This window comes from Natrix helvetica (genome assembly GCF_964273705.1).
Source record: "Natrix helvetica genome assembly, chromosome: Z".
NCBI lineage: Eukaryota > Metazoa > Chordata > Lepidosauria > Squamata > Natricidae > Natrix > Natrix helvetica.
The window spans coordinates 98,263,965-98,289,349 of NC_138554.1; the positions used below are offsets into that span (position 1 = coordinate 98,263,965).

General features: G+C 42.3%; 1 protein-coding gene across 1 annotated transcript in view; it reads left to right on the forward strand.

The window, feature by feature from the left end:
• The first annotated feature begins 391 nt into the window (after positions 1 to 391).
• The window catches only part of JAZF1 (JAZF zinc finger 1), a 147,345-nt gene continuing 122,351 nt past the window's right edge, over positions 392 to 25,385 (forward strand). Inside the window, exon 1 of the mRNA XM_081933381.1 lies at positions 392 to 795. Coding sequence (XP_081789507.1) covers positions 447 to 795 — 349 coding nt within the window. The 5' untranslated portion in view covers positions 392 to 446. The remainder of the gene's footprint in view (positions 796 to 25,385) is intronic.

The window sequence follows — 25,385 nt, forward strand, 5'->3', positions numbered from 1 at the left end:
ATGTTGGACCACTATCATTTTAATAACTTTATATCCTAAATATTCTATATGTAGAGTCTGATGATATATGTGGGGGAGGGGAACAAGTGTTGTGCCCCTAGCAGGCCTCAGCACTGGAACCCAGGATCTGACTGTGTTGAGGCTCAATCCCAGCTCCAGCTATTCAACTTTTATTTTTTGAAGTGGGGCGCTGGGCTTTTTCTGCAGATATCTTTCTATAGCGTATGGAAAGAAAAAAAACTTAAGAAGTTAGTGAGGAATAGGCTCAGACACACCCCCAACTGTTGTGTTCCCCTCCCCTCCGCGCCCACGCTGCCGCCCAGCTCATAAAACTGCTGGCCGATCGTCGCCGAGAGCAGTTGCTGCCCAACGTGGCCCGGGTCTTAGGCTCCCGCTGCGGAGGCAGGCAGCGACGGCTGGGGTTGCCCAGCTGTTTGAGTGCGGCAATGATCCCTCCTCCCAGCTGCGCCTGCCTCATCTCCCCCCACCCAGCAGCCCGTCCCTCCCCTCCGCCGCTCCCGACGCTGCAGCCGCCACCTCCTACTCTTCTTCCTCCCAACCCCCAGCCTCTCTCGCCCGCTCGGTCTCCATCTCCTCTCGCTGGCTCTCCCGTTCCCGCCGGCGGCCCTGGCAGAGTAGGCACCGCAAGGCGGAGGCGGGAGGAATCTCCATGCAACACCATGACAGGCATCGCCGCCGCCTCCTTCTTCTCCAATACCTGCCGCTTCGGGGGCTGCGGACTTCACTTCCCAACCCTGGTGGAGCTCATCGAGCACATCGAGGACAACCATATCGGTGAGCCAGTGCAGCCGGGTGACGCGTGGGCATCGAGGGTGGGGAGGGGACCCGGCGCGGCGGGGGGGGGGGGTGGCGGCGGCAGTGGCGGAAAGGGATCCCCCTCCCGAGCCGCGCTAGGGCGGAGGGTTGGGCGGCAGCGGCATGGAGTGCGGAGCGGGAAAGGAGGGGCGTGGGGTCGAGGGAGCGGGCGGGACTGCTGCCGGGATCGAGCGTGGGATAAATGAGGGTAGAGGCTTGACGGGGAAGGGGGTGCCGGGTTTGGATGGCAGTCAAGCAGGCACGAGGGCGGGTGGGTGTGTTGGAGGGTGGGGAGGGAGGATGAGGGAAGGCGGCGGCGAGTAGCTGCCGGAGGTACATGGCCGGGTGGCTGCAAGGCGCATGCAACCGCAAAGACGACTGAGTTTGCATTGGCAGCGGTAGAGCGCCGAGACTCGGAGGAGGTGGAGGACGAGTCCAGCACGCCGCCTGCTGCTTCCGCCCCGGCTCTGGCTGTCAGGACTGTGGGGAGGGAGCAGCCGCCGCCGAGGCGGCCATTCCGCTTCCTCCTCCTCCCGCTGTAGCGGCGGCTGCTGCGTCCTGTCAGAGCTGTTGCTAGGTGTGGAGGCTAGGATGGCGCGCTCTAGCCCTCGACCCTTCACTGCCGGTCAGCCCCAGACCGACTTCACCGTGCACCGGAGTGGACTGTTAGAGAAGGCGGCGCGCCGAGCCAAGCAGGCCGGACGGACGTCGCTTGGAGGGCGCCGGCGGCGGCAGAAGGCGGGGAGGTTAAGAGGCTGCTGCAAGGGTGGCGACGGTGCGGAAGGAGTTGCCTGTAAAGCTGCCGGCTGGCGCATTGTCAGCGCGGCCGTGCGGGACATGCGAGGGGGCAAAGGGTGTGGGATGTACACGGTGGAAGCTGCGGTTAACTCCGCCTCGCCTGGTTCCTGGTTGTTTCCAGTGGGATCTGGGCCTCGAAGACCTGCAGGCTGCAGAATGGGCACGACTAGATCGTCACCTGTAGGATACTCTACCCCATTTTTCCTCTGGTGCCAAGCAAATGCTTCTGGAATTCAAAATGTGCCCCCCTCAGTTCTCTAAAAAGGCCAGAGAAGGGCGCCCACTATGAAATTCAGGCGGCCAGAGTGAACTTGCTGATGGGAAATCAGAACGGTGTTCTCTTTTTAGGGCGTTGGCTTTTAGCTTCCTAATCTGTTTTCAAACAGGCGTTAATAAAGTTCAGGAGGAAATCCCACAAAACTGGTGCTCCTTTATCTAAACTGGTGCTCCTTTATCTAAATGCCTACAAGTGAATAAAATGAGAATGTGGGGGGGGGGATTCCAAAATTATTTCAATGTAGTCCACTAATGCCCTAAAAATAAGACCAACAGGTAATAGAAAATGTGATAACTCCCTTAATTACCCCAGGGAACCGTAGAAATCTTGTGCAGGGGGTTTAGCAATTATTTAGGTTATATTCCTGCTTCCTAAACTTACAGCCTGCAAACTATTTGGGGCGGGGGGGGGCATAAAGGAGTTGCTGCAAAATAAAGATTTGTCATTTTAAAAGTACTTGTTCTACTTTGACTTTGTATCTTGATCCTGCAAGCTATAGTAATTCAGTAAAAATGTAACCAAGTGCCACATTACTCTGTCCTCTAATGGTGGACATGTTGTTCTATTTTATGATTCTCAGAAGAGAGGCCTAAACAAAGGGTAGAAAAGAGGATAAAGTGAAAAAGTCTATCTAAAGTAAATCCCAGACTTGGACTTAAAACTATGCACTCACTTTTAAAAACTCAAATGTGTTGTGAAACCAATTAAAGGTGAATAAGCAGTTTGCCAGCAGAGCATTCAGGAAATCAGAATGGCAGCTTCAAGGAGTCTTAACTGATTTCAGAGGACTTTCTGATGAATAATTAGGAGCTGCATGCTTAGACCGTTCAGGAGTTAGAGCAAATTTCAAAGTTCCCATATTCTTAATATTTATGATACATATATTTTGTTTCAAAGTTGATGGAATTTAGTCCTATATCTTACTTGTCAAGATCAAGGTCAAAATCCTGGCATAGAGCCCACCACTTACTATATAGCCAGTTCATCATCTAGAGTTGCTATCATTCTGTCATTAATAGCAGCTGATTTTTTCATTCTTATTAATCCAATGCAGTGATGAGAAGGAATTATTCAGTTGCATCTTACCCTTACTGTCAGACCATCAGTACACAAGAAACAATAATTGCTACACAATCCCCACTGAATTAAGAGAAAGAGTGAGCAAGTGCTCTAACGGCTGAATTGGATCTTGCTGTGACTGTCAACCGGACTCTGGTCTGGAGGGGAAAGGGAAGATCTTGGTGTAGAGAGCATTTGTAGTGACTGGAGTCCATTGAGATTCAACAGAGAGAGGAAAGAATGGCCAGTGACAAGTAAAGTCCGTTCTGATGCTGTACCCATTTTCTTCCCATTCAGTAATAAGAATTTTGGTTCAATGGATTTATGTGTTATAGATGTATAACTTACACATTCTTGACTGCTAGAAGAAAAATGTGACACTTTTTCCAGATACCCTATCCTTTAATTAGGCCATTATAGAAGGTGAGAAAGTTCATGCTGAAGCAGGTAGCACATGGGTTGCAACGGGAATATTACAGTACAACCCTATAGCATCCTTGTTTTTGTAATGACTCCCACATGCAATTCAATGTACTGGTTATCACCCATAAACTCCTACAGAGCCAAGTTACCATAGGATTAGCTCTGGACAATAAGATGCACCTAGCTTTTGGGGAGCAAAACAAGAAAAAAAATGCCTCTGCCTCCCAACAATTTGCCTCCTTGCAGCAAACAGCCTGGTCAGCTTCAGCACATCCTGATTTAGCATGAGTAGCTGATTGGTGGTTGGATCGGCCTCCCGAAATACCAGTGAACAGCTGTTCCAGGTTGCGGGGATCACCATTGCCCATTGCCACTGTCGCCGTTCATCACCACCACCTATCCCCGCCTCTGCATGTCCATTTTTGGCCTCAGCGCATCAAATTTTCAGCCTCCGCATGCCCCATTTTTGGCCCATTCCAGGCAGTGGGGATAGGCAGCAGTGGCAGCAGTGATTCCCACCTGGAATGTACCATGAATGGGGCATGCGGAGGCCAAAAATAGGATGCATGGAGGCCAAAGGGGGCATGCGGAGGCTCAAAACGGGATGTGCGGAGACCAAAAATGAGGCACGCAGTGGCAGCAATGGAAATGGGCAGCGACAATCCCCACAGCCTGGAACAGTTGATAGGCAGTATACTGGGAAGCCGATTCAACTGCCAATCAGCTCCTCGGGCCCAGGGAAGGGGCGGCGGGGTAGCAGTGATTATCCGGGAAGACTTAGAGCCGAGAGAGTTCACCGTGCCACAGACATCCGGGTGTGAGTCCCTTGTCGTGAGATGGGGCCCAGGGAGGCAGTTGGGCCTGCTGATAGTATACCTGGCTCCTCGCTATACGTCAGCGGCCCTGCCTGAACTCCTTGAGCTGATCTCATCGGTGGCGGTTGAGACCCCAAAACTTTTAGTGATGGGGGATTTTAATCTGCCGTCGATGGGAGAAGCGTCTGAGGGGGTTCGGGAGTTCATGGCTTCCATGACAGCCATGGACCTGACCCAGTTAATTCAGGGCCCTACTCACGAGGGAGGCCACACGCTGGACCTTGTCTTTGTCTCTGGCCAGTGGATGAGTGATCTGGGAATAGGGGATCCAGCCCTTATTCCCCTGTCATGGTCGGATCACTCACTTCTCCGGCTGGACTTCCCTGGTGCTACCCCCCGCCGCGAGGAGGCGGAACTGGAAGGTATTAGATGGTTCCGCCCCAAGCGCCTGATGGAACCAGATAGGTTCCAGACGGAGCTTGGGCCACCTCTTGTGGACCTGACCTGCCCCCGAGTGGAGGACCTGGTAGACGCATGGAATAGTGCGACTACCGGGGCCCTAGACCGGGTGGCGCCTTTGCGGACTCTCCTGCGGCGACGAACCACCCTGGCCCCTTGGTTTACCGAGGAGCTAAGGGTGATGAAACGCCACAAGAGACGCCTAGAGAGTCGTTGGAGATCCTCCCGTTCCAAATTTGACCGAGCACAGGCACGAGCCTATTTGAGGACGTACCTCGTGGCATTAAGAGCGGCCAAACGTCAACATTGCGCCGCTCTCATTGCGTCCGCAGATAACCGCCCTGCCGCCCTGTTTCGGGTGACTCGCTCCCTCTTGTTTGAGAGACCGCGGGAAGCCCCTTTACAGGGCAGAGCAGAGGAGTTTGGGAAATATCTACAGGACAAAGTCGCTCAAATCCGGATGGGATGGGCCCCTTTCAGTGGTTCAGTAGAGACTCCCGTGGCGAGTCTTGAGGGACCGCTTTGGGAGGAGTTTGACTCGGTTGCCATCGAGGATTTGGACAGGTTGCGTGGACGTCTGCGACCCACCACATGTTTATTGGACCCGTGTCCCTCCTGGCTTGTACTGGCATCCAGGGAGGTTACGCGCGACTGGCTCCTGGGCCTAGTGAACGCCTCGTTGGGTGAGGGGTCTCTACCGGCCGCCTTGAAAGAGGCGGTGGTGAGGCCCCTGCTCAAGAAGCCTTCCCTGGACCCAACGGACATAGTCAATTATCGTCCAGTCTCCAACCTTCCTTTCTTAGCGAAGGTTGTAGAGAGTGTGGTGGTACAGCAGTTCCCACGTCACCTGGAGGAAGATGATTATCTAGACCCGCGCCAGTCCGGCTTCCGACCCGGGCACAGCACGGAGACGGCCTTGGTCGCATTGGTTGATGATCTCTGGAGGGCCAGAGATAGGGGTTGTTCCTCTATCCTGGTCCTATTAGATCTCTCGGCGGCGTTCAATACCATCGACCATGGTATCCTGTTGCACCGGCTAGAGGGGTTGGGAGTCAGGGGCACCGTTTTATGGTGGTTTGGCTCCTACCTCTCTGACCGGATGCAACGTGTGTTGGCAGGGGAGCAGAGATCGACCCGGAGGCCACTCACATGTGGAGTGCCACAGGGATCGGTGCTCTCGCCTCTCCTGTTCAACACATACATGAAACCGCTGGGCGAAATCATCCGTGGTTTTGGGGTGGGATATCATCTGTATGCTGATGATACTCAGCTATACATTTCCACCCCGAACCACCCCAATGAGGCCGTCAAAATGATGTCCCGGTGTTTGGAGGCCGTACGGGTCTGGATGGATGGCAACCGACTAAAACTCAACCCTTCCAAGATGGAGTGGCTGTGGCTTCCGGCCTCCCGGTTCAACCAGGTGCTTCCATCTCTGGCCATCGGGGGCGTGCAACTAGCCCCCATGAAACAGGTGCGCAATTTGGGTGTCCTCCTAGATGCCCGGCTGTCCATGGATGACCATGTAACAGCCGTGGCAAGGGGGGCATTCCATCAGGTCCGCCTGATGTGCCAATTGCGCCCCTTATTGGACCGGGATGCCCTACGCACAGTCACCCATGCGCTAGTGACGTCTCGCCTGGACTACTGCAATGCTCTCTACATGGGGCTTCCCTTGAGATGCACTCGGAGACTACAGTTGGTCCAGAACGCGGCCGCGCGGGTGATTATGGGGAGGACTAGATACTCCCCTGTAACACCTCTCCTGCGCGAGCTGCACTGGCTTCCTGTGGTCTACCGAGTGCGTTTCAAGGTTTTGATTATGATCTTTAAAGCGCTTCATGGCACAGGGCCTAGTTACATGCAGGATCGCATCCTGCCCCACACATCCCTACGACCAATTCGCTCACACAGAGAGGGACTTCTCCGGGTGCCGTCCGCCAAACAGTGTCGGGGGGCGACACCCAGGAGCAGAGCCTTCTCTGTGATGGGCCCAGCCCTGTGGAATGACCTCCCCCGTGACATCAGGATTACTTCCGATCTCCGCTCCTTCCGTGTACAGCTGAAGACCCACCTCTTTCAATTATCTGGCCTGGCTCAACCGTAATTTTTCTCACTCCCCCTGACTGTCTTTTTAAATTTTAAATTTTAATTGTACATTGGGTTTCTTACAATTGGGGTATTTTAATGGTGATTTTTAACTGTCTAAATGTTGTAATTTGCTACCTCCTCCGTGCATGTGTGTCTTTGTATATATGTATGTTTATGTGTTTGTACACATGTTTTATGTTCTATATGCCCCATTGTACGCCGCCCCGAGTCCTGCCTGGAAAGGGAGCGGCTAATAAATTCAAATTATTATTATTATTATTATTATTATTATTATTATTATTATTATTATTATTATTATTATTATTATTATTATTATTAAATCAGGCTCTTTGTGTTTGCTGTAAGGAGGCAAATTGCTGGGAGGCAGAGTCTGAAGGGTGGGGGTGGGAGGGCGGGGCTTCAGAAGTTGCCTTCTGAAACATGGAGTAATGTTCATTTCTAAAAGAGAGAAAGAAAGTGAATGGTATTTGTGGAATATTGCATTTATCTGCTTATGTTTATCTGCCAGAGCAGTTTGCAGATCCCAAGCTGAATTTGGAATCTGGTCCCATATCTGAGCTAAGGTCTTACTACGAGTAGAGAACTAAGTTTCAGAAGATCATACTTAAAGGATTTTTATTGTTGCATTGGACATTTTCTGGACAAGCAGAAGTGTTAAAAGCACACTAAAATGGGCATACTCTTACTACTCATTCTGGTCCAGGACCTCCTAAATAGATGTTCCAGGACAAGGAACAGGCCTGGAATCTACTATTCTTTGCTACAAATGTGGGTCTGGGAAATATTAATTTGTTACTATATTCTACACACACACACACACACACACACACACAGAGAGAGAGGGGGGGGGAGGGAGGGAGAGAGAGAGAGAGAAGTGATGAGTAATTTCCACATCTGGAATCCTGATATAAATTACTGCTCCAATTTTTAGACTGAGATCACACTGTCTAAATTATAAGTGTTAATATTTTAACACTGCAATTTGATATGCAATAACAGGGTAGCCTAAAATAGTCAATCATTTCATGTTATAGATTTATTTGACATGATAATATTTATAAATATACACTAGTTGGAAGCAGTCTTACTGTAAGTGCCCATTTAATGTTACCAAAACATTTGCTTGTTATAGTCTCAGACCTTGTCAGCTATTATTCTCATAAATTTCTGTAACCAGCAATTTTTTTTCTGTCTTGGGGTGTGCATCTCTTTTTAGTCACCCATGCCTTCATTGCTTCATGGGTCGACTATTGCATGCATTCTATATAGGGCTACATTTGGAGACCACTTGGAAATGCTACAAAATGCAGTGCAGGAGCAGACTTCACTATGTAGCATCCTTGCATTGACAACAAGCTAAGTACTGTATAATTCAAGTGCTACTTGTTATCTATAAAGCCCTGTGTGATCTAGGGTCCTAGCTCTCAGAGACAATACAGTTCCTTTAGTAGTTGCTTGTCCTGCATGATCAGGCAGAGTCAATAATTTTGGATCCCATCAATCAAGCAGTGCCATCTAATGGTATCCAAGAAGTGGATCTTACCTGTTACAGCACTGTCCTCTGGGACAGAATGTCCCTGGAAAATTATATGCTCCCTAATTCAACCCACTGCTGAGGCAACTGATAGAAATTGTTTTCTTTTTTAAAATCTGTTTCATTTGGACAACTATTGTATGTTCTTTTCCAATAAGATGTTTATTTTATTTTATTTTTATTTCTTTTCTTTTTTGCCATTTATTCTTGTGAAATTGCCAAGAGAATTTTTTCCAGTTGAGTGGCTTATGTTTTTGATAGATAAATTACTTACAGATTAACAGAGTTGGAAGGTACCTTGTAGATCATCTAGTGTAACCCCCACCCACCCAAGCAGGAGACTCTATACCATTTCTGACAGAAGGCAGTCCAATCTCTTCTTGAAAGCCTCCAGTGATGAAGCTCCCACAACTTCTGAACTCTGTTCTATTGGTTGATCGTTCTCACTCTCAGAAAATTTCTCCTTATTTCTAGGTCGACTCTCTCAGACACTGTATCCTTATGCACGGGCACAAAATCCACTTGACATTTCTGCATATTTAAAGTGTGTAAAATACATGTCCATAATGCTCACAAATTATGCAGGCAGAAAATGCATAAATTGTGCAAAATGCACACTCATAAAATCCCATTTGGATTCCCTAGATGTCTGCTTTATCAAATATACACTTTCCTACATCAGTTTGTTAAGCCATAATTTATTCTACTTGTCTTGAAACTGCTTGTTAAAAGACTGCTTTGCTTATCAGAGAAAAGAAACTTTTTAATCTATTGCAAAACTGGTAAATAAGGAGGCCACTGCAATCTCACCCATCTGCCTTCTTGAAATTTAACACTGTAACTTTCTGTGGACAAAGACTGATAGCTAGTTTTTGTCTATAGGAAAGTACTTTATCTGTGCACCAATTAGCAAAATTTTTGCCTTCTTCAAACCAAAGCTCTTTTTAGCAACTTCCAACTAATGACCTGCAGCTGAGTTTCTTCTATTACGCTTCCTCCCATTAATTAATAGGTTTTTCTGTTTCTCTCTTCTGGAGTCCCAAAATCTTTTTCTAAGATTTTTGGCAGCTTTTACTCTCAATTCAATTATTCTTCAATTTTAATTCTTCTACTTTTAATTCTTCTACTTTTAATTTTTCATCACTGTGGTTTATCACAGAGCCCTTTGAAAGTGGGGGTAGGAAAATTTTACTTTTGCTTTGGTTGTCCAATGTCCAATAAGTGAGAGCTATTCCCACTTCTTATGGAGCACAAATACAAAGCAGAGAGTGCATCACATAACTCACCAACCTCCTTGTTGGTTTGAAGGGCCATAATCCTCTACCTTTGATCACAGTGGGCTAATAGGAGTTTGCTACCCCACCATGATGGGCTTTAGATATACAAAAAGCAATTTAGGAAGTTGGCACACAAAGCATGCATTTCAAACCCAAAGATGCTTCTTCCAAGAGACAACTGGGCTTTCTTGTTTTTCTTTGAAGATGTTTCGCTTCTCATCCAACAAGCTTCAAGAAAGTCCAGTTGCCTCTTGGAAAAATATCCTTGGGACAACCATGACCTGGATGACTGAGAATCTCCATAAGCATGCATTTCAGTCTGTTGCTACAATCATAACCTTTTGATCAGTTATAATAGAGGCACCTGCCACAACAAATCAATGCTGAATTATGAATTGCAAACATCTAAAAATAATAATTGCCTGGGTACTGAATGTCATTATTTAAAATGGTTCCCCCTTTCCATTCTCCTCTTTGTTCTCCATACTGCAGACATAAATGTATCTCTTCCACATGTTAACTGCCATGTCCTAGAGAATTATAATCCAGCCAGTGTACCAGAGTTCATTTAGATTTCCCCAACAGTATTTATAGCTAATGTTTTTTTTTCTTTACCAGATAAGCAATAGAAACTAATGAAGTTGCTTGGACCTTACTCTCAGCAAACTTTCTACATTGCTAATGTTAAAATATTTTTTATCTGTGTACTTTATATATTCATCCATTGACTTGTAAATTTCTTTACTTTATATGGTGGTTGAACTCACTATGTCTTTGAAATCTTGCAAATAATTTTTTGAAAAATCAGAAAAATTAATATATATCAATTTCAATCAATGCACGATGTTCCTTAGAGGGAAACTTATTTAATATGCCAACACAACGTTGAGGAAGCATCCAATTCTCCATAGTCTTACAAAAGAGCATTATGATCTGATTTGGCGCGGTGCGAGAGGGGGAGACAGGGAGGGAGGGAATGATAGAGAGAGGGAAGGAGAAGGGGGATGTTCCAGAGGACAGCTTTAATGCCTTTGAGGTCTTTAAAAATAATTTTCATGTGTGAATAGTCTTTTCATTCAAATTTTATAACTTGGTTTTCATTTTTCCAACTAGTAATTAAGACAAAGGATTAATTACAGACAGTGAAACAAATATACACTTCAATCAGGACTGTGTCACAGGTTATCTTCCGAGTTAATATTACATTAACAGTAATGTGTGTTTTAAACTCTGTCACTCAGTTTCAAACTGCTCAGTGATTTGTTTATTAATCCCACATTTAATAGCGGATTGATACATAGATTGTTTTGATGTGTTGTTGAGCTGGGGATTGAACAAATGTCTTCAGGTATATGCAATATAAATTCTGTACAGCACTGAGTTTTACAATCTGTTTCTCCTGAGTGAAAATAATTATTCAAATTCTGTGTCTTCTGCCATATTAGGTATCTTACAGCTTTGACTCCTCATACAATGAATAGCTTGCTATTCTTTTCCATTATACATAGGTGTACTTATTATGTATAACTGAAATCAGGCATGAAATCCTCTTACCTTTGCTACTGCTTCGGAACAGGAGTATGCGCAGAACATCCATGATGACATCTGGGCAGGTGATTGAAGCCTGCCGCCACTGCTGATCCACCCAAACCGGGCAAACAAGCAGAATACTACCTCTGACTGAAATATGATTATGAATTGATTATATATACTCTTTGGTGGGCACTCATTTTACTTTAGGGTGCATTGACTGCCCAGAGGTGCTTTAGGAATGTTGCATGTCTGTGGTTGCACACATATCCTTCCTACTTATCTACGATCTCTAACAATGGTGGGTTACAACTGGTATGCCCTGGTACAGACGTACCGGTGCCTGGGAGCACCAGGTACCGTTAAGTACGGTGCTTCGGAGGGTTCACCTGCCCTCCTGTGCTCCTTACCGGTATTTGAGGTTTTCGGGGCTTCCACGCACACGTATGGAGCTTACGATGCCTGTGTGACAATCTGCGGAGCAGCTGGAGCGTCACGGAGGAGTTGCGGGCAGTAAGTACGCATGCATGCACGGTGCACGGGTGCTGCGCGCGTTCATGTGGTGGACGCCTGGCCCCGTTGCACTGTACCAGTTGCACTGGGAACCCACCACTGATCCCTAATATGCGTTGATAATAACAATAGCATTTAGACTTATATACCGCTTCATAATGCTTTACAGCCTTCTCTAACCAGTTTACAGAGTAAGAATATTTTCCCCAACAATCTGGATCCTCAGAAGGATGGAAAATTGAGTCAACCTTGAGCTGATTAGGACTGAACCCCTGACAGTCAGCACAATTAGCCTGCAATGCTGCACTCTAACCATTGTGGCTCAATAGACAAATTCCTTCTTCTATTTTTACTTTTTCCACTAAAGCTGTGCTAGTTTCCTAGCTGAATTTGTTACATGTATCACAACAGGAATAGGCAACATTTAGGCCATTTGGAATTGCACAAGGCAATCTCACAAAACAGTAGCCCTGGGGTTCTTGTTAGGTCCCCATTTATTAAATAACTTCGCAACGCTCCTGATGGGTTTTTTAATTTTTTAATTTAGTAATTCTATTTAAGGGGATTTTAAATTGTGTTTTTAATTGTCTTTCACTTATAAGTCAACTCTCCTCTATGCACATATGTATATGTCTCTGTTCTTTTTGTATATATGTGTGTCTTATTTTTATCCGTCTTTGATTGTACGCCGCCCCGAGTCCTTCGGGAGAGGGTTGCGGCTAATCAAATAAAATTATTATTATTATTATTATTATTATTATTATTATTATTATTATTATTATTATTATTATTATTATTATTATTATTAAATAATAGCCAACCCTTCTTCCACCCTAAAAAAAATCCCAATTCAAACTTTATGGGTCTCAAGGCTTTTGCTACATGTAAATATTAAGCTATGTGCTGCTGTTTTCTTTGCAGCACATCATTTTCTTTGTTAAGTTTTAAATTTTTAGTTTAAAAACACTTACAGCAGAGAACCCACTAAATCAAGGAATGTGTCTGGGACATACTGGTATTCAACAGTATCATATTGCTTGCCAATAAATTAGAAGCATTATTTCACTTTTAATTGGCCTGTTTTTATCTCTATTTCAAGAAAAACCTATATTATACCCTTAGTTGATAGCTGCATACTATCTGGAGTTCTCAAAGGATGGAATGTAACCTGGGAAGTTTTGAAAAGCTTGGATGGGATTTGCATTTTAAAAAATATTTTTATCTTTTTGCAAAGTAGGATAAAGTTTTGAGAGTGCTCTTGCCTTGCCTATGTAGTTCTGGCAGTTTGGTCATTACTTTCAAAACCTAAATTTCCCAGCTGACTTGCCCAAGCAAATGAGAGAACAAGCCAACTTTTGAGGTTGTTTTCATGTTGCCTGGGCAAGCATGCAAAGTTGGAGCATTCTTAAAAGCTTTTTCTAGTTTTGTTGAGAACAGACTTTATATATATATATAGTTATTTTTATATATTGTTATTTTTAACGAAACTAGAAAAAGTTTCTTTGTGTATGTGTACACACACACACACACACACACGCACACACACAATTGAGAGAAAAGCCCCAAGTGAACTTTTCTTTTAACAGTAACAGAGTTGGAAGGGACCTTGGAGGTCATCTAGTCCAACCCCCTGCTCATGTAGGAGACCTGTACTAGGGATTCAAACCACCAAACTGCTGACCTTTCTGATCAACAAGCCTAGCCATTGAGCCACCTAGTCAGGGTTGGAGACTTGGAGACTTATTTTTATTTATTTACTTTTTACTTTTTTTTTATTTATTTTATTTACTAAATTTATACCATTTCCCTGAAAATAAAACCTCCCTGAATAATAAGCCTAGTCGGGCTTTTGAGTGCATGCACTAAAGTAAGCCCTCCACCAAAAGCAAGCCCTCCCCGAAAATATTGCAACACAGCGGCAGCCATGAGGTGACCTCTGTTGCTGCCTCCTGCACCTCAAAAATAATAAGATGTCCCCAAAAATAAGGCCAAGTGCTTATTTTGGGGGTCAAATGAAAATAACTATCTTATTTTTGGGGAAACATGATAAACTGCTGTAGTAATTATTGATTTAATATAATATAAAACTCAATACCATTACCACCGTATTTATTCACATTCAATATAAATGACATAATTAAGCAAACACCATGTTGCAAAAAAGAACAATCATGCAACTTCCTCATTCTTAGGGGTTTTGTGGCTTTTTAAAATTCTAATAAGTTTGGGAGGACTTTCCTTCAGAGGAAGGTTATTTCCTAGAAGGTAGCAATTGAGGAGGACTTCCTCTGAGAAAGAAGGAAACACAACCCAATTTTCTAGATCTCATCGGGCATGTAGATACTGTTAGAAGTAGATGATTCCAAAGGTATTATGTTTCTGTGATTTATAAGCTATAACCAGTATCTTAAAAGGTAATAACCAGTATCTAAAATGGCACCTGGATACTTTTCGCTTCTGGAGGTATTGTAAGTGGTGCACAGAATGAAGTTTTACAAAGGCCATCCTAGTTAAAGATCTGATCTTTAAATAGGGACTAGTGAGTGAAGGGAGATTTCTGTATTATGAGCTGTTTCTATAGGGGGAGGAATCCAGAATAAAAATCTTCCTGGACTTGGAATAATCCAAATCCAAAATCACTCCGACATTTTAGGATTAAATACTAAGCATGTCTGGATCCTAACAGGTATAGGGTTGAATACCATCTGCATACTGATGTTATCAGATCCTTAGCAGCAGTTTAATAGGTAGGAAAAGAGTGTGGAGTCCTGTAGCACTACACAACATAGAAGCTTCTGGTTGCTGAGAGAATCATCCATTGAGAAAGGAAGATACTATTTCAGCACCATACCATCCCTCTTCTTGGAGGCAGGGTCAGAAAATACCCGATAGAGGGTATAAAAGGCTTCTGATAGACAGCTGCCATTCTCCCAATACTAAAAAGAAGAGATTACAAATATGATCAAAGTACTCTCAGTACTGTACCTGGGGCTGCTACTGGAAACAGATACAGATAAGCCAATTCTCTGCAATTGTAGCTTCACTAAGTTGCATAAAAAGATGAGTCTCAACACGAGTTGATTACTGTACAAAAGTCCTCAGTTGAAGCAGCCTCACTTCCTCTTCAAAGATGCATTTACCTCTGACATTAAGTTAACAGAATGTGATTTTGGGGAACATGGGAATTAGAAAAGCACAGCAGCTTTGTTAACATTTAAAGAAGTAACTGAGTTAACTTTTATTAAATACTTTAAAATGAGTCACGTAACACATTACTATGAAACTTTGTTTCCCCTGACACTAAATACAGGGGAAGTCCTTGACCTATGTTCATTTCTTCAGTAATCATTTAAAGTTACAATCATGCTGAACAAATGGTGGTTATAACCAGTCCTAAAAGTTCCTGGGTATGTGGCAATTCGTTCACACTTATGACCAGTTGCCCAGCTTGCAATCATGTGATCCATGGGTGGGTTCTGGCAGGCACTACTGCTGGTTTCCTCGTTTGTGCGCTTTGTGTGTGCATGCATGTACAGTGCAATTAAAATTGTTCTGTGCATGCGCAGAACTGAAATTCAAGATGCCGCCGCTGTAGGCGCCACCCGGGGAACCAGTTTGTGGGCATGGCAGGCCTGTGTCGCTGCCGATTCCAGTGACCCAGGCCACCAAACTACTACTGGTTTGGCCGAACTGGTTCGAACCAGTAGGAACCCCCACCACTTATGTGATCACTACTTGCATCCTTTCTCCCAAATATTGCAAATTGCTGGGATAGGTCTCCTCCATGTATACATCCTCCCCCTGCCCCACTTCACTTATTATGCTGGTCACTTCTGTATTCTTGCACACTGTCCCCAACTCACAGCCTTGAGCATCATCCTCAATCTTTGTTGCACCTCTTGTGCACCCTTGTACTATTGTGTATCCTTTCTGACTCTTGTTGCATTGCTCACATACTTCTTTGTACTTTTGTACACTCACCCTAGCCCATATCACACCTGTTGCATCCCCCATAACTCACTCCCCAATCCAGGAAGCTATTTATCTGCCTCCAGTCCTGCAACTTTTTCACTGATTTTTGCTTCTGGGAAACTGGCAGGAAGTTGCCTTGTCTAGTGACTGTGGAGTTCAGTTAATAATGGCAACTGATACTGTGGGGACTGCAGTGATGCAGTCATGCTTTAGGACTGCATTAGTTAACAATTCTTTCATAAGCAGAGGACTACTTATATATATATTTATAAACTTTCCCTTTGATATTAAAAGTTTTGCTAAGGTTAGGACTCCAAGCTTTCCTCAGAGTCATCCTTCTAACCACACCTTACAAATTGTTCCCTTGTCAAGTTTCCCCTTCCCTCTAGAGCAGAAGTGGGGAACAATGGCTCTTTTATGACTTGTAGACCTCAACTCCCAGAATTCCTGAGTGAGCTATGGCTGGCTCAGAAATTCTGGGAGTTGAAATTCACAAGTCCTTTCTGACTCTTGTTGCATTGCTCACATACTTCTTTGTACCTTTGTACACTCTCCCCAGCCCGTATCACACCTGTTGCATCCCCCATAACTCACTCCCCAATCCAGGAAGCCATTTATCTACCTCCTGTCCTGCAACTTTTTCACTGATTTTTGCTTCTGGGAAAAAGGCCATAGTTTCCCGCTCCTGCTCTAGAGGATCTGTGCTATCAAATTCTACTTTTTGTAAAATTAAGAAACGGATGTGAAAGACATCATGTGTAACTTAGTTCCATATAATGTATCAATTTCTGTTCCCTTAGCGCAGTGATGGCAAACCTTTTCAGCACCAAGCGCCCAAACTGGAACGTGCGTGCCAGAGCACTAGAAACTCGAAGACCAGTTGACCGCTGCACATGCACGCATTGGCCACCTGGTCTTGGGGTTCCCGGCACGCACATGCGTGCTGGCCAGCTGGTCTTCATGCATGCCAGAATATCAGAAACCTGAAGCCTAGCTGGCTGGTGCGCATGCGCATGCCAGAAACCCAAGGACCAATTGGCCAGCACTTTTATGTTCACTGGTTAGCTGGTCTTCGGGTTTCTGGTTCTCCAGCACATATGTTCATTTTCCAGTTTGGGGACTCAGTGCTGAAAAGGTTCACCATCACTGCCCTAAGGGAACAGAAAGTGATACATTATATGGAACTGTTATACATGATGTTTTTCACATCAGTTTCTTAATTTTACAAAAAATAGAATTTCAGGACATTTAAGTAAATGAGAGAAACGCTCTCTTTCATGTAGCAATCCAAACTAAATCATTTTCAGAAGATGCAGAAATTTATAATTTCTTGTAATTCTGAAGCCATGGGAAAAGTTTATGTTTTAATGAAAAATTGAAATACATGCAGTGTTCTTTTTTATGAGTTCATTTTGCTGTTGTAAGTTATAAAATGCCTTGGTTACTCATGAAATTATCTTACATTTTATTTTATTGATTTACTGCCGCAAAGGAAAACAATATACTGTATATGAATATAAAAAAGCAAAATATATGCTAATTCAGAACTCAAAATATATGCTAACTCAGGATATACTTTCTGTTTGAGAAAACAATAAAATTACGTTTTTAAATAAACAAGTAACCCTGATTACATTGACTTATATTATCCAAACTTTCTTTCATGATTTAAAAAAGGTAATTCATGGCTTAGAATGCACAAATTTCATAAGTCCATCTTTGGTATCAGGTGTATGGCTAAGATCACATAAAAATCTTTTGAAAAACGAACAACAGAATTAAATTTCAATATTTTAGAACAATAATTTAACAATGTATTAACATGTTCAAATCTTAAATCTTCTATCTCCTTCATCTTTTCTTCCATTTCTTGATAAAGTAAATTCAATTTAAGATTAAAATATATCTTTTTTTTAAAAAAATGTGATAACTTCAGAACTTTATCCAGTGACTCATTCATTTTAAAAAATAAAATACAATTGTGAAAAGTTGGAAATTTTTTTTTCCGTCACAAAATAAAGGTTGAAAAGCATGAAAAAAACAGATTCAGAGACCAAGGAACCTAGCAAAATCACTTGGTGCTATACCAATATGGCACTTGCCATTTTAAGACATGTTTTTCCATCCAGCCACATACCAAACATTTACTGCTCTCTTCATCTGGAAGCAAACTAAAAGGAAAGGCACTAGAATATACCCCCTAAAACCATATTTAAGCTGCCTCAACTGTGGGGGAGAGATAAATAAACGTGGTGACATACAGGGGTGGGCTTCAAAAATTTTAGCAAGCGGTTCTCTGTATGTTGCTGGGTGGGAGTTGCCATGGTTGGTGTGGCCTCGTTGGCCTCCTACACCATGGCTGGAGAAGGTGTTTTTGCCCTCCCCGTTCTCCGGAGGGTTTCCTTGAGCCTCTGGGGGTGGGGCGAAAATGACCTCCCCAGGCTCCGGAGGCCCTTTGGAGACTGGAAACTTTTCTGCCCTTCCCGAACATCCGGTAGGCCCATTTTTCGCCCTCCCCGAGCCTCCATGTGTACCCTGTACTTACCTGAATCCAAAATGGGCCATGTGGGGACTCTTGGGAGGAGAGGGGGATAGGTGGGGCCAGCCAGGATTGGGATTTGGAGGTTCTCTGAACTGCACAGAATCTTTGCTAGAAGTTCTGCCGAACCCCTGTGAATCCCAGCAGCCCAACCCTGGTGACATACCCCTAGGAAATACCGTATTTTTCAAAGTATAAGATGCACCTTTTTCCCTCAAAAAAGAGGCTGAAAATCTGGATGTGTCTTATACACTGAATACAGCATTTTTTGCCTCCTGAAGCCCCACCCTGTTCACCAAAATGGCCATGCAGAGCTTGTAGAAGGCTTTCAGAGTGCTCCTGGGGGGTAGGGGGGCAGAAATGAATAAAAACCAGCAATTTTTTGTTCAATTTTGCCCCCCCCCCAGCCCCCAGGAGTACTCTATAAGCCTCCTAAAGGCTATGCATGCAATTTTTTTGACAAAAATGGACCCATTTTTGTGAAAAATCAGGCTTTTCTGCTTGTTTTTGGGGGGTCCTACCCCCCCCAGGAGCACTCTGCAAGCCCCCTAAAGGCTATTCATGCCTTGGGGGGGGGGGGTAAACAGGCACGTTTTTGCGAAAAACAGACCATTTTGGGAGATTTGCAGAGTGCAAAAACTTTTTTTAAAAAATAGCGTCTTCAAAACCTTGGTGCGTCCCCTACTCTGAAAAATACGGTAGCTAGTAGCTGTCTCTGTGCTAAAACAAAGAGGCTGGATGAATTTGTCCTTTTAGGTGAAAAAGCCTCATGAAAACATTTCTCCACTAGAGGCTGCTAATTAACTGTGTATGGAAGAGGAACCTTTTTGTTTTATAGTCAGCCTTGAACCTGTATTAGTACTTGATACAACGTCCCCTCCTTGGTGTCCCCTTCAATTTTTCACAGCTGTTTTTGTTTCAAGCATTTGTGGTTTTCCTGATAGACGGATATCATTTTCATTAAGGCCTTTAATTTTCGAACAAGTGGAATCACTTTTTCTTTCAAATGCATCATCAATAATTATGGATATACAGGAAGCCCTCAACTTACAACCATTCATTTAGTGATATTTCTAACAGCCCTGAAAAAGTGACTTGCAATAGGTCCTTGCACTTATGATTATCACATCTCCACAGTCATATAATCAAAATTCAGGTGTTTGGCATCTAGCATGCATTAATAATGGTTGCAGCGTCCTGGGGTCATGTGATTGCCATTTATGACTTTGCAAGCTGTCTTCCAACAAGTGCAGGCAAGGAGCACGCTGGATCTACTTAACAGTTGCATGATTCCACTGGTGGGATCCTGCCGGTTTAACAACCAGTTCGGTGATCGTGCACTCCGCGCGCATGCACAGTTTTAAGAATACTTACCTTTCACGTTACTACTGGACAATAACACAGCTGAAGCACGGCAATCCACTCTGCTGCACGAATCAGCTGAGAAGATAGAGGTCACTATAGCAGACGCGGGGGCTCACCTGATCATCAGAGTGAACCGGTTCGCTACCAGCTGATCATCTGAACTACCAGTTCGTCCAAACTGGTCCAAACCAGTAGAATCCCACCCCTGCATATTTAAATTAACAACTACAGTGATTCACTTAGCAGTGGTAAAAGTCGTAAAATTGGGTGCATCTCATTTAACAACTGCCTTGCTTAGCAACAGAAAATCTGGTCCCAATTGTGATTATAAGTCCTTGTATGTTATGAACTTTCCTGTTAGAAATTGAATCATAATAAATAGCTCAAGACTAGTTACTGTTCTTGGCTCAATCCTTGGCAGTTCAGGAGTTAATATAATTCTCTGTAAATCACTAAAATAATAATCAGATAGTCAGCTAAACTGGCAGCATTCTCAGAAATAATTGGATCCTTTTAAGGCTGGTGTTAAGGATTTTTTTTCTCTGCTAGGGATGATCCCACTGATGATATATGGAGGATGAATTTTTTTTCTGACTCATGAGACAAGTACCAAACTTAGTAGAAGTTTTAATTAAAGTTTTTGCTTACGATTATATTTACAAGCAGTCCAATTACAGCTTCAGCAGCTCATGGAGGGAGAGAAAAACAAACTGCAGTTCAGTGTTTCTCCACCTTGGTCAGAGGTCCTCATTAAATTATCATACCTACAAATTATCATGCTGCTTCTTCTCAAGATAAACTGTTATGCAGAAAGGGAATGAGAAACAGGAAACAAAATTAATTAAATACCAAAATCTAATTTATCCTACTGCATTCACTGTAGCTTTCCAATTTTTTTCCTTTCCGTTATCCTTGATTTCCTGAGTTCATGCAGCAGTTCATATATTGCCTTTCTTTGATTTCTCATGAGTCACTATTTTAAGGCCTCATCTCCATTCAAATCCAATTTCCTTGAGATTTCCTTTTCTCTTTTCTCATTCGCTATTTATGTATTTGTTTTTAATTCAATTTTCAATAAAATATATTTTTGATCAAATCACTTGCTAGTTATTTACTTTTGTGTTCAATTCATATAAATTCATTCATTGCTCATTCATCCTTAATTCTTTTCTTCTGTTTTCTTTCATCCACTTTTTAAGTAACTTTTCCCATTGCCTTCAAATTTTAACCTTCTCTTGGCATATCCAACTCTTACTTCCTGGTAACAAATAAAAAGTACATTGTAACTTTTATTTTCTTTCATTGCTTACAACTGACCTTTGCTTATAACTGACCTTGTACTAGTCACTGTCTTTTTGATAGTATGTCTCAATTAATTTTCCCAAGTTTGGTAAGCATTCTAGTACTTTTCACTATTTCTGTCCAACTTGTAATCCTTCAATTCATTTTCCCTATTAAATGTAACTATTTTGGACTTTGATGCTTTGGTTTTCAAATGCATATTCCTGCAAGCAATTTGCGCTTCCGGTGAACAATTCTGCATCACTGACGTAAAAAGGGAAGCATCCATTTATATCCTGACGCAACACATTTGTAATGTCACTACAAGCATTTCTTCTACATATCCATCCATAAATGGATTATAACACAAAAGGAATATCAGTTTATATCACTCCTTACTCACTGTTGAACCATGTGCTAAATAATTCAGATGAAAGTTTTCTTTTAAATGGACATTTACTAAAATGCATTTTTATTCATTCTAGACTTCCAAGCTGCCCGCTCATGTTTTCTATACAATGTTTTATTTTTATATATCCACTCATGTCACCTAATAGAATTAGCATTTTTGCAAAATATTTTTCTCAAAATATCCGGATTCTTTTTCATTATAATTCACTAAACATAATATGGAATTATTGTCAATCTGTGAGTCTCTAAGGGTCAGTCTTGTGTAGGGGTTAAAGTATTAGGCAAGAAACCAGCAGACTATGGATTTTAATCCTATTTTAGGAACAAAGCCAATTGGGTGACATTTAGTCAGTCACTCTTTCTTACCCTTAGGAAGAAGGAAAAGACAAACCATTTCTGAAAATGTTGTGAAAACAACTGAAGGGAAATGTCCAGTTATCAGCAGTCAAGACTGACTTGAAAGTACCAAAAGAAACAGAAAAAAATAATTTCTGCTTATCGATTATTATAGTTTTCCTCTTGCTCTTTGTTTCACAAATACTCAAGATTTCTTCTCCCCCCCCCCCGCCATACATTAATTCACGATCTTTATTATATATTATTGCAATATTCTATACATTGTGGTCTTCACCAGATTATCATGGCTTTTGTAAATAAAAGTTTCACACAATGTTTTTTTTACTAAGACAAGAAGAATAAATTACCAGCCTTGTTTATACTGTACGTAATCCCTAGTAATAGGTCAAAACTATCAGTTTGGGAACCTTTTGCCTATATGCCACAAACTCAAAGATTAATTTTATGCTAAGCAGTCTAGGACCTCAAATAAAGAGTGTCTTGCAATCTGACATGTTATTGTCTACATCCCATCAATTAGGAGGTAGATGCGGTGTAGTGACATTTGGGAAATTATATTATCTCTAGTTAAAGGAAAATGTAATTTAGTCATGCGGTAATTATACTTTAAAATGTTTTAAATTGCTTTAAATTGAGCCATATCCTGCAAAATTCTAAGAAAGGTAGTTCTGTCAGTTTGACAAGTTGGCAAAAAATTATATTGTAGACTGAAGAAATTATCAGCATTGTAATAAAGGTAGTTATGAATGTTGACCATGGATTCTTCCACATATTCACATTTCTTAAACTAGATTTTTATCCCCTTCCGGAAGTTTGGGGTGATAGAATGTTCTATAGGGCACAACCACAGAAAGCTGTTTTCCTAGACCCTGCCAGGTGAAATTGCGTGACTGACAGAGAGATGGTAGCAAGTCTCTTCGGGTGGAGTGAGTGGACCTGGCCAAACTTAACATGGTGTCATGTTATGGGGGAAATCTCGATCGATCCAGAGCTCTGTTATCGGCTGCAGAGGCCTTCAGGAAAGCCTTGCCAGCTGCAGAAGAAATGGGGACAGGAAGGCAGTTGTCAGGTTATGCAAGACCTGCTGCAACTGTCCGAAGGTAAGTAGTAGGGCAGCTCCACTGCCACATCCCCACCCTAGCTTAATTTGTAGTGGCCAGAATTTTAATTAGGGCTTATTTGGGGGCGGGGGGTAGGGCTTATATGTAAAAATCAAGCTGGAACGTACTTTTGTAGGTAAGTAGATAGTATTTTAGGGAAAATACGGTATCTCTGTGGTCATTAGGATTGCAAAAACAAAGGATAGAAATAGAATACTTATTAACATAAGATTGGTGTTATCAAGATGTGAAATAGAGGTAGAAATTTACAAAGGGAGAAATGCTACAATAAATATTGTTATATAATATGTTAAAGCAGATGAAAGGATAAGAAGTTGAAAGATGACTGTATTATGTATAATGTTATTAGAAAGATGTGAGTATAATTAATGCAAGGTGATCAAAATTATAAATTTTATTATTAATATTTGGTATCAAAATTAACACCCAGAAACTACACTGTTCATGTATTTAATACTAATATACATTTAAAAATAAAAACTTAAATAATTAAAAAAAACTTGATGGTACATAACCAGCCATCAATATGAGCACATAGTTTTACTGAAGTTCTTTCTAAAAGAAAATATTTTTCTTTTTCCAAAATTTTATATCTTGTGTAGTCCACATACATACCCCAACACAAGTCTAAAAAACAAAAAAAAATGTCTATTTTAACATATCTAATGAAGAAAAAGCCATCCTTTTCTGAAAGTCCTACTGACTAACTCAAGGTACAGGGCATGAAATAAAGTATTTAAATTACAAAGTCATGTTTGGATTTGATCTGTACCCCAAATGTACAATAATTTCAGTTAGTGGAACCAACTCTCTAGAGAAATAGTTGGCTCAACTTCAAGTGGAACCAACATAGTCTTCTATTGTGGGTCCTTTAATTTGCATTCTTATATTGAATAAGTAGTTGGTCCTAAATAGTTTCTTCCATCACAGAGCTGGAAGAAATTATTTAGGCCCAACCATTTATTCAATACACTTTGTAGTAGTTGAAAAAATCTTCAGGTTCATTTCTCAGATATTATCCTCTTCTTTCTTTCTTTGGAAGACAGTGCTTGCCCTCTTCTGGTTGTCTGATGCTTCACCGATATCTGGGATTTCTTAAAGATAATACTTATAAATTCATTCAGACCACAAGTACATTTCCTCTGTGCTGTAAGTTTATCTTGCCCAGAATTTAAATTAAATTTAAAATACATACCAAGTGGCATGAACCAAATCTGATCAAGCTGCATCTCATCAAATCTGATCTAGATGTAATTCCTGAATGAAGGCTATGATTTACGTATAGAAGTGAATACATTGCATTTTTCAAGAAAAAATAGATCTGGCATCGATCATTTGCATTCTGATTATCTTTAGACATACTCGTGTATTACGTTCTATTAGCAACTGGTCTTGAAGACTTTCTAGATTCGGCTGGTTCAAAGTTAGACTAAAGAAAGTTGATGTGATCATTCTTCAGGGGATGTACTAGCTTCATTGTTTTGTAGATAAACTAGACCAGATAGTGGGGAACTGGAAGGAAAGATCTGGTTGAAGCTCAATTCTGTCCATATTAATTGGCTGATAGGGTCCAACCCCGAGGTTGGAGACTACTAAGTACTGTATGGATTGCACTTTCCCTTCCTGGATTGGTGCATAACTGCAAGCTTTATTTTTAAGGAGCAGGTGACAGCTTTGGTTAAGAAGACTTTCACAGAATTCCATCAATTGACTCTTGCCTGGACTGGTGCAGTCCCTTCTTTACTTTACTTTACTTTTATTTGTGCTTATAGACCGCCCCCTCTCCCAAAAGGGACTCGGGGCTGTGTACAGTCCATACAAGAAGAACATCATATAAATAATTAAATAATTAAACAGTTAAAATTGTTAAATAGATAGATAGATATGGAGGAGGTTAAAAGAAGGTTAAAAAGAACTGTACAATTGAGTAAAGTATCTAAATATAATTTTAAAAACCCCTAAAAATATCCCATAAATTAAATTTAAAAACAAGTCCCCTAAAATACCAGTAAATATGTCTGCCAGGAGGTAGCAGTTATGAATGTGCCAGGCCAGCTAATCGGAACAGGTGAGTCTTCAATTTTTGTCGGAAGGAGCGGAAGTCGGTGGTGGTTCTAATGTCGGGGGGGAGGTCATTCCAGAGGGTTGGGCCCATCACAGAGAAGGCCCTACTCCTTGGCGTCGCCCGCTAGCATTGCCTAGCGTACGGCACCAGGAGAAGTCCCTCCCTGTGAGAGCGAATTGGCCGCAGGGATGTATGTGGGAGGATGCGATCCCGCAAGTAGCTAGGTCCTGTGCCATGTGCCTTCAAACATCCATTTACACTTTGGTCACCTTGTGCACAGATATGGGGCTGTCTCCAAGTCACTTTGAAGATACAACTGGCCCCAAATTTTATTTCTTTATTAAATTTCCATACCACCCATCTCACTTGAGTGACTTTGGGCAATTTCCCATAGCTAAAGACTAAAAAACACAGTTAAAAAGCAGAATTAAGGTTAAAATGTACCTGTTAAAAGTGAGAATATTTTTTAATCAGAAGATTTACTAAGGAGGAGAAACAAACTTTGATTCAATCCTAACTAGATTGAATGACTGTGACTATTTGAGTTCCTGGATATTTAGGACTTTTTCACCTTTGGTTTTGGATATTATGGCTGGTGTTGGCTAGTGGCTTGAAGGATTCCCTCCACTTTGTTTTTTAAGCCTTCTGATTAAAAAACAAA